This window comes from Alexandromys fortis, unplaced genomic scaffold, assembly GCF_014885135.2.
Source record: "Alexandromys fortis isolate MF-2015 unplaced genomic scaffold, M_Fortis_MF-2015_v1.1 scaffold_117, whole genome shotgun sequence".
Classification (NCBI taxonomy): Eukaryota; Metazoa; Chordata; class Mammalia; order Rodentia; family Cricetidae; genus Alexandromys; species Alexandromys fortis.
In genome coordinates, this window is record NW_026068015.1 from 5,781,526 (window position 1) to 5,792,355 (window position 10,830).

The following is a 10,830-nucleotide window of genomic DNA, read 5'->3' on the forward strand; positions in this document are numbered from 1 at the left end:
TCCTAACTTGGGAGCTATCTTGTTTTCATAGCCTCTTGCAAATGAAAGAATAGTTTTCTTCAAGGGAGCCTCACTAGGGAAATAAACTACTCTTAAGGCTAGTTCCCATGCCCTGTAGTAGATAATCAGCACAAAATAATATAAAAGGAATATTCACAGATACTTTACATCTATAATATGACTTTTGGTTTTTTTTGTGGTTTTATAAGATTTCTGTGTGTGCAAACATGTATGTTTCTATGTCTGTATGTGTCTCTTGTGCTTTCTCTTTGGCTCTTTTTCTTCTTTTTTCAATTCTTATCTACTTGTTTTTGTCTTATCTTAGTGTTGTTTGTTGGAGGGGACGTGGTGAAGAACTGAGACGAGTAGGAGAAGGGGAACCCTAATCAGAATACATTGTATGAAACAAACATCTTTTCAACAACAGAGAATGTTTTAAAAGGCTGGAGCATGGTGGTAAATACTTTTATCCCAGAGTTGTAGCGGCAGAGACCAAAGAATATCTGGGGCTAACATCTTGGCATATCTGGTAAGCCCCTTATCATAGAGAGAGATGCTTTCTCAAAGCTCAAGGAAAATGACATATGAAGAACCACAGCCAAGGTTGTCTCCTGGCTTTAGTGGGCACATTCACAAATATCTTTAAGATGTACACACACACACACACACATACACACACACACACACTACATTGAAGAGCATGTATGTAGATATAAACTACTTTTATCTGACAATTTTTCAGGAAGCATAGATGGAATGAAGTGCAAATACATGCTAATTTCATGTTAGAGTGTTTAAGTAACTGAAGGGAAAAAATAGAAAATTGAAGCTCACATTATTTTTATGAATCAGAGAAACTATAACTAGGAAACAGAATTAAAACTACAATCAAATATTTAAACTATTCCTGATAAGTGAAAGTAGATTAAAATATTTTCGAAAGAAAAACTTAAAAAGTCAGTATCAGCGCCAGGTGGTGGTGGCATACGCCTTTAATCTCAGCACTTGCTAGGCAGAGGCAGGTCGATCTCTGTGAGTTTGTGGCCTGCCTGATCTAGAGAAGCTAGTTCCAGCACAAGATCCAAAGCTCCAGAAACCCTGTCTTGAAAAAAAAAACGAACAAACAAAACAAAACACAAACAAACAAAAAAGTATTAGTAAAGGGCTTCCTTTGAGTGACCTCAGCATCAAGGGAACATTTATGATATAAAGTAAAAAGGAGAGAGTAAGAAAATTCGTGTAGAAATTTCAACTTATGGTGTACAATGGACTTAAAGGACTCTATAGTACTTAGCAGCAGAAATATCACAAGAATGTGTATGTGTTATACAATAAATTATATTTAAATATGTGAAGAATCTTGATTTGCTACAAGGACTATCAAACAGTTAATGAAAAGTCTGTTTTTTAGAATAAGAAATTGTTGAGGCTGCCCTAGCCTCGCTCCTAGCCTGTCCAGTTCCCTGAGATACAGTGACCTCTTCTGACCTCCCTGGGCACCAGAAATTCACACATGCACACAAGCTGGCACAACACTCTCCATATAAATTAAAATAAATACATTTTAAAAAAATACATTTTTTTTTTTTACAAAATCTGGTGGTATTTTGACCGAATGTTTTTCAGCATATTGATTATTCTGTTATCAGAACTGATTTGTACCAAAGGAGTAATTGTGGGATAGACATTCATCACAAACTTCTGAACACTCAGGATGACTGGGTCGTACATCCATAACAGGACTGCAGTGGATGAGATGATGAAGTCCACCCAGTACATGACCACAAAGAAAGTCACCAGCAGCAAGATGGTCTGGGTGGCCTTTTTCTCAGGGGATGATCTCGGGCGGCTGAGGCTGTGAAGATGTTGGCATTGTCTCTGATGTCTGAACAAGATTATCACCATGTATGCACTTGTGGTCAGCATAACTGCTACAAGAAATACATCTCTGGATGTTGTCACTGTTAACACTAGTACCCTGATGATGTAGTTTGTGGGGAAGAGTGAGCAGGATTTCGTGACCTTCATCTGATTGGTCTCACTCACATTGGTAAAACCACCAACATAGATGATCAGGTTGCTATTGAATGACAAAGTGAGAGACCAAATATAGAAGAAGCCATGGATTATGTACTTCTTTAGCTTAAGTTTAAAGTTCGCCAAGAAAGAGGTACTGGGACTGATAGTGACAGCCTGGAACACACTCAGGAGGCAGGTGATGCAGATGGAGAGGCCTCTCATCACCCTGGTTATGTAAAATGTTGCCTTGCATTTGATGTCATTGTCAATGTTCAGTGACTCAAATATGTCTGTAACCCAAACAACCCCTCCAGTGAGGAGCAACATTGTGTGGATGAAGGTCAGCTGACAAGAGATCAGGTCCATGGGCTTAGGTCTGTGAAATAGGATTATGAAAGTGTAGAAAACAAGGAGAAATATATTGGCGAGGACCCCAAGTGCAGCTTGGAAATAAAGGACATTGTTTAATGAGGACAAAGTGGGAAATGTAGTCATCTTAAAAGCATAGTGGGAGCATATTTCATATACCTAGAAAAATAATAGAGTATACATCAAACTTGTGACTCACTCGTCAATATGTCTATATCATCACTGTCTTTTACCTACCTATTCTTGATTTATCTGTCACTTTATTTTTATTGTTCCAGACTAGATATGGCCTATATTTCTATATGACCTCCATGTAATTTCTGTATATATAGCATATTGTGCATAATAAATGCATTGTCACCCACATCCTATACAGAATACACACTTCATGTTCCTATATTTCATCTGGACCTCATGTCTTAGAAAAATCAATCCTACTGATTTATATTGCCTTATTTTATACTTAACACCTAAAATGGTAGTGATGAACTCAGTATCCCACCTGTAAAACTAAACAAAAATTATTCTGATCTGGGAAAAATCAGAAATCCAAAAAATCAAGTGTGTTAGCCTCCATAGTCCATGGTTTTAACAAGCTCTATTTTGCAACTCTATGCAGGTTTAGGTTCATAATTCTAATGGAATCACAGTAATGAACGCATGATAACCCTACTGTTTTAGGCAGCAAAAAGTCTATCTCAATTCATCCGGTTTTATTTATTTATTTTTTTTTTTATGAAATCTTACATTCCTTAGGTCTGGAACTGAAGACATAGCTACAACAGGAGACCATTAGTGCACTTTCCATGCCCTGTGAATTGTATAACCATTATGCTCATAAATGGTCCTACATGTCTCTCTGTTTACTTCCAATCTCATTTAAACCTTTTGTGAACTTGACTTCAAGTTCTAACTCCCAGCTACCTAACTCCCAGCTTCAGAGACAAACACTATTTTTTTCTTTTCTTTTTTGAGGGCAGGGAGGAGATAAAATGTTAACAATGTGAATCCTGTGTCTTCTTCAGCCATTTGTATTGTTATTTTACCTACCTACATCCTCCTTCTGTATTTAATCCCCTCCCCCTTCCCTAAGGAGCCTCCCCACCTGCTTTTCCATTTCCCTTATGGGATCAATTGTATTCTGCTATTCCCTTTACCTACTCCCACCTTCTCTGGATTTGCATCCCTCCTCCTCTCTAAGGAGACCCCTTTCACTCTCTCACTGATCAGCTCTTACCCTTCTATTACTTGTCCCCTCTCCATTCTTCTCTACTACCACCCCCATCCTGGCCATGATCCCATTTTGCTTTCCTGGCATCTGTAGATACTACAGGCTACATACTCAAATCTGCAGAAGTGGAGCCAGGAGCCTCTAACAGGAGAGAACATGCCACACTAAAGAAACACTATTTTCAGCACATTGTGACAAACATGAACTTGCCACAGATGACCATATAGTGATGCTGTTTTGGAATTTCTGTGTTAAAAGAGATTCTTTCCCATGCAGTGGAAATCAAGGTCCTCAGTGTTCTCACACATCATCAGCACACAGTTTTTATAATTTTAAGCAACATTTTTAACCTTTGATAACGATGTTAGTTATTTGGCCCTGGGACAAGTGTCATTATTTTATCAAATTAATTTAATTAGGTACTTTAAAATTGGCTTTGTGGTAGAAATAGAAAACAATTACCTTGATTAAGATTTTTGTGAGAGGCCGGGCAGTGGTGGCGCACACCTTTAATCCCAACACTTGGGAGGCAGAGGCAGGCGGATCTCTGTGAGTTCGAGACCAGCCTGGTCTACAAGAGCTAGTTCCAGGACAGGCTTCAAAACCACAGAGAAACCCTGTCTCGAAAAACCAAAAAAAAAAAAAAGATTTTTGTGAGAAAAGAGTGACCAATTGTATTTTCAAGTTGACTACCATATTCCACATACTCTAATTAATGCAGGCATGTATAAAGATAATGCAGAAGTTAGTGGGTCCTACATGTATAATCTCTCTATATATATAGAGATATATATCTATATATATATATATATAATATAACTGTAAAATCTCCCCATGGATATGAGATCATAAATCATACACTTTATAATTACATGATTTTTACTCTTAAAAAGCATAATCTAGTAAATGAATAGATTCATCCCAATTGCAAGAGCCAAGCTTCTGTTTCTCCTACTAACATACATCTACAGAAGCTTCACCGTGGTGAACTGTGTTTTAAAATCTCCAGGACAGGAACCTGAGAGATGCTCAGTGTTAAGAGCACATTTGTTCTTGTGGAAGACCTGGGTTTGATTATCCAGTATGGTGGCTCATGACCATCTATAACTAGTTCCAGGGGCTCCATTGCCTTCTTCTGATTTAGGAAAGCAAGTGTTGCACAACATGCATGCACACAAAACACATATGTATATAAAATGAAATAAATAAATCTTAATAAATAAAAGTTCCAGAATAAAATCTCATTCAAGTGTTCATCTCCAAACTGTAAGAACTGTAGCCCAATTCCAACTTTAAAATTGCAAGTGGTCAAATCATATACACATAAACATTTATTATTAACTATAGATCTAAAACTTATTAATATAGCACATATATTATAAGCCACAAAAAGAAGATAATATAATAATATAAAGATAGCAATCTAAAAAAGTTTTATTATCCCAAATTTATGCACTTCAACTTCTCTACTTCATATCCATTGCTTTGTAAATGTTTATCTCATACAAAAAAATGACATATCTTCTAGTTGATCAAGTGGTTTCTTTCTTTTGGGTTCACTGGAGCTGAAACTTGACCAGAAAAGTCCAAAGCTACCATGGCTACAAACTGAGGTGTTAATGTATATATTCACTGAGAAAAGTAATTTTGCTATATATAAATTTTTTCCTGCAGTGCTGAGGTCAATCTAAGTATTCTTCACAATTTAGAAAAGCACTCTAAAACTAAGGCACACATATTCTTGACCTCTGAAGTTTTGTTTGTTTGTGCTTGTTTTTAAGACAAGATTTCAGTCTATAGTAGATGCTGGCGTTGACCTTGCTACGAACCCAAGGATGTTCTCAATTTTATGCTCCTTCTTCTTCTACCTCCTGAATTTTGGAGTTTTAGTGTGCACACCACTTGGAGATGTTTATTTTAACTTAACTTAAAAATATAATCAGGAATTTTTATTTGTTGCCTCTGGCAGTTCCATAACTGCCATAACAGAACAAAAAGAATTATCCTAAACTAATGTAACCAGGAAGCCATAGAATAGAAGAAAACACCAGAAGTAGAATCCACAAAGTACTGCAGTGTCAAGGAGATCTGGACCCTCTAGGGCACACTGTATACGCACCTAAAAGTCTGCAAGAGTGTGAAGACTGGGACTGCTCCGCCTGATAGGAAAGCACTGAGCACATTCAGAGCAGACACTGAAGGTGGCTGTTATTGCTGTTTCTGGAGTTCTCTAAAGTTCAAATTGTAATATTTAGTTGCAAGTACTGAAACACATGATGTGCCCATAAATATTCACAAGAGTGGAGAAGCCATCAAATTGACACAGACCAAAAGGCTAGGCAGTCTGCAAGCAGCTGTTGGAAGAATCGTGAAAGAAGTTAAGTTGCTTTCTGCCTAGCTCCACATTCTTCCAAGAAAAATCACTTTACCCCTTCACTATTACAGTATTTAATTTTAGAACAGTCTTGTATTATGAATTTATTATATTCTTTTTTATTTTGCTTTAAGAAGATAATAATATAATGAACATACAAACATATTAGATCAAGAATCACTTTCATTTTATTTTACCATAATTAGTGAATAATGAACAAAAACAGTGTGACTGCTCAGAGAGAACACAGAGTGTGTGATTTTAGATGACAAGATACATGCGGTTGGATGATGTGCTGTCCACTGTCAACAATATTAATATGTCTTCAAAAATCTCAGGAAGATGAAGACCTTAGCCACCCAAACTAGTTCTGTGAAGAGATCTTTATGAAATACATAATGCCAGCAAGAACAAATAGTGACTACTTATTAATAACACACTAATTCTTAGCTATTGCCTGATACTCTTAAATAATTTAAATGCATAAGTTATTCTTTGGAAATTGAATTTAGCACAGATTAAACTGGAAGCACAAAGACATAGATAGATTATAACGATCTCACACTTACCAGCCAGGTCCCCTGCGATGAAGCAGCAGTATCACTGCAGAGCCTGTGGGGAAGCAGTCAGACCCAGAGATTGATCATAACTCCCATGACTTAAATCTGGAAAAGATACGAAAATGTTCACAGAAAATGTGTGTGTGTATGTGTGTGACATTATTGGACTACTGAGACTAAGAATAGAGCAATAGCATAGTGCGCACTAGGAATACGAACATGAACACCTGTATAGCCTTTGAGTAAAATCCTGTGATTTATATAAAATATGTTCGTGTAATAAAATGTACTTTAAGGAAAATGAAGAGTGCATCTACCCTCTATTTTCCGGTTGACTTGATCAGAGTTTGGGCCCTGTCTAGTCTGCCCATGCAGACTTTTAAAGTAAATTTGTCAAAACAAATGAAAGTTCCATAATGTTTGCAATTGTTAACTCATATTTCTAACAATTTGTTTTTGTATTGTCGCTACTCTGTGCCCATAAACTTAATGATAGTTGTTTGCATCATTTTGTTTCATTTTATTGACAATGATTACATAATTCTACATTATCTATTTTCTACTTTAATTTTGTTGTATTTTCTGTGTGTGAGAGTGACGGTCTCGCTCTGTAGATCAAACTGACTTCAAACTCACAATGCTCCTGCCTTAGCCTTCAAAGGTAGCACTGCACCTGCCTTCACTTCCACTTAATCTCCTCTATATGTTAGTAAGTGATAGTCAAGCAAGATAAGATGGACTTTGATTCAGCAGCTAAACTTAATTTACATGACATTTTTGTGAATGTGTATTTTGTAACTGTTAGATGAGATACCGGTGATTTTGGCTTCAATTAATTTTATACAATTTAAGAATTGCAAAGACTTTTCTCATGCTAATTACATCAGTATCAATGCACAAAGTTCAATTTGGAAAACTTAAAATATTAAAATGAATTTATTTTAATTAAAACACTCAAGACTCTTACTGAAATTTCTTGTTTTACATTTTTGTAAAACAAGAACTTTTAAAAGATTCGATAAATGAGTAAGGTGAAATTTCCCAATACTTTTAAAATACCTAGAAAAGATCTACTTTATTAGAAACCATTGCAATACAATCAACAAATCTACATTAAAATTTTGAAATTTATTATACAATGTTAAGAACATCTTATGTTTTACTAGGCCATGAGTTGAAACTTTTCTAAACATTCTTAAGTATATGCAAACCTAACATAATATGAAATTATTGATAAACACTAAATTAGTTAATATTTCTTCTAAATTCCAGGCTTAAGTTTCATATAAATGCATATAGTTAGTTAATTTGAGAAAATGTTTGAAATGAAAAAATACCAAACATAATTTAAACTAATCAATATTGTAAATGTACCCAAGCAAAGCAATAAATGAGTGTTTTTTGGTTTTTATACTCTAAGTTATTTCAGCTATTTTCTTTTTTTATGACTGATTTATTCTTCTTTTTTTTAAAATTTATTCATTTATTTATTAAAGATTTCTGTCTCTTCCCCACGGCCGCTTCCCCTTTCCCCCCCCTCCCCCAATCAAGTCCCCCTCCCTCGTCAGCCCAAAAAGCAATCAGGGTTCTCTGCCCTGTGGGAAGTCTAAGGACCACCCACCTCCATCCAGGTCTAGTAAGGTGAGCATCCACGAATTTTCTTACAGGAATAGAGAACCTAAAACAACTGCCATTAGCTAGGTGGAATCATGTTTTTAGAATTATTAGAGTATACACTCAGGAGAATCTATACTAAGATATGTTGCTTAATACATTCCATTTGGGGTCATGTGCTACATATTTATTAGTATACATTCATTGTTAAAAGTGATGGTTTCATAAAATTTTTTATTCAATACATAATATCCATCAGTCATCTTTCACCCTGTTAGCTTTCCTGCCTCTATCCACACTTCTGCTTGGCCCTGTGCTCTTCCCAGTATTCCCCTTCTACCATCACATACATTATATTCAGAGATCATAGTAAGTGACCACATTTATATTTTTTATAAATCATTACACTCATGTTTTTATGTCAACAAGCATCAGTTGTGCTTTCTTATTATACAGTGTGGCTCAAAAGTAAAAAAGCAGAGAATTCTCTAATCATTTTATTGCAGAAACCCTAACTCATTTCACCACCTACTTAGCGCTTACTATTAATGAATAGAAAAAGCACTCACCTGACCAGGCCTTTGATTAAACATCCACATAAAATGAGGCTCTAAGAAGCAGTTATAAAGAAGAAATGTCATCTGCTCATCTCCCTCTAGGCTCATAATTTTCACATCATCTGGAAAAGGGCAGTTTTGAAGTTGAAGTTGTTACAAAGTGCAACCATCAAATGGGAAAGTAAACTTTCCTAATTCCAGGAAACAGTGGAGCAGATACAGCTGAGCTCAGGGTTTCCTGTGTGTGAGTTACTCTCTGCAGGCCCTACATGTCTGTGCAGATTAGCTGCTGTCAGGCCTTGTGAACAAAACAAAAGTAATAACATTGCTTTTAACAAAAGCAGACAAACATTTCAGATTCCCCCAAGGTATCCTTCCTGTTTCCAAAACTTTCCTGGTAATTTCCAGGGACTCATCTAGAAAGCATGAACACTTTTGCTAAAGTTAAGAGACTGTCACCTCCTCCAAACACACTTAGGAAAAGTAATCTTTCTTACAGAGAGCACAGGCAGGAGGTGATGTAACAGTACTATCAGCAAAAGCAGGCTGTGGGGCTACGGTGATAGACTGTGTGCCTAGAAAGTCTGAATCCCTGTGTTTGAAGCCCAGTGCCACATAATCCAACACTGTAATGGACATATATATTTACTACAGCGAAGAAGCAAAGGTGGAAGATCAGAAATTCAAAGTTGTCTGTCCCATGGCCAGTTCAAAGCTAGTGGGAGATCATGCTGCATTTCCCTGCCAGAACACTTCCTTCCTCTACAGTTTAGGCATGAACCTCCAGCTCCAGTTGTAGACTGTTCTCTTACTAGTCCTTACCCTCCTCCAGTGAGTGTATTCACAGGATTGTATAGCTCATACACTCAGTAGTAGAAACCAATAATGTCTTGTTTTTTAGCATATAACTGTCAATTGACCCCTTCTTATAATTTATCATGAAGTTTATTTCAGCACTAATTATAACTGTCACCTTGGTTATTCTCTTAATTCAAATACATCTGAGTTTTATTTTATTTATTTATTCATTTTTGTTGAAAAGATTTCTGCCTCCTCCCTGCCTCCCATATCCCTCCCCCTCCCGCCACTCCTCTCCCCCTCCCCCCACTCCTCCCCCCTCCCCCCACTCCATTCCCCCTCCCTCTGCAGTCTGAAGAGCAGTCCAGATACCCTGCCCTGTGGGAAGTCCAAGGTCCTTCCCCCTCATCCAGGTCCAGGAAGGTGAGCATCCAAACAGGCTAGGCTCCCACAAAGCCAGTTCATGCAGTAGGATCAAAACCTAGTGCCATTGTCCTTGGATTCTCATCAGCCCTCATTGTCCGCCATGTTCAGAGAGTCCAGTTTTATCCCATGCTTATTCAGTCCCACTCCAGCTGGTCTTGGTGAGCTCCCAATAGATCAGTCCCACTGTCAGAGTGGGTGGGTGCACCGCTCGCGGTCCTGACTTCCATGCTCATGTTCTCACTCCTTCTGCTCTTCATTGGGACTTTGGGAGCTCAGTCCGGTGCTCCAATGTAGGTCTCTGTCTGTATCTCCATCCATTGCCAGATGAAGGTTCTATGGTGATATGCAAGATATTCATCAGTATGGCTATAGGATAGGGTCATTTAAGTTTCCCTCTCCTCAGTTGCCCAAAGTACAAGCTGGGGACATCCCCCTGGACACCTGCGAGCCCCTCTAGAGTCAAGTCTCTTGCCAACCCTAAGATGGCTTCTTTAATTAGGATTTATACTTCCCTGCTCCCATATCCACCCTTCCTTTATCCCAACAATCCCATTCCCCAAGCTCTCCACATCCTCCCCTTATCACTTTTCTCACTCCATTTCACCTTACCCCCATCAACCCCACCCCCAAGTTACCGATTTTTGCCTGGCAATCTTGACTACTTCCCATATCCAGGCAGATGACTATATGTTTTTCTTTGGGTTCACCTTCTTATTTAGCTTCTCTAGGATCACAAATTATAGGCTCAATGTCCTTTATTTATGGCTGGAAACAAATTATGAGTGAGTACATTCCATGTTCATCTTTTTGGGTCTGGCTTACCTCACTCAGGATAGTGTTTTCTATTTCCATCCATTTGCATGCAAAATTCAAGATGTCATT

At 37.5% G+C, this 10,830-nt stretch overlaps 1 protein-coding gene across 1 annotated transcript; it reads right to left on the reverse strand.

Annotated features, from left to right (window-relative positions):
- Positions 1-1,587: 1,587 nt before the first annotated feature.
- On the reverse strand, positions 1,588-3,162 carry LOC126513791 (putative vomeronasal receptor-like protein 4). Its single transcript, XM_050162331.1, has 2 exons — positions 3,154-3,162; positions 1,588-2,514 (listed from the first exon to the last, which is right to left on the reverse strand). Exons 1-2 carry the CDS (start codon positions 3,160-3,162, stop codon positions 1,588-1,590), a joined length of 936 nt encoding a protein of 311 aa, XP_050018288.1.
- Between the last annotated feature and the right edge of the window lie 7,668 nt (positions 3,163-10,830).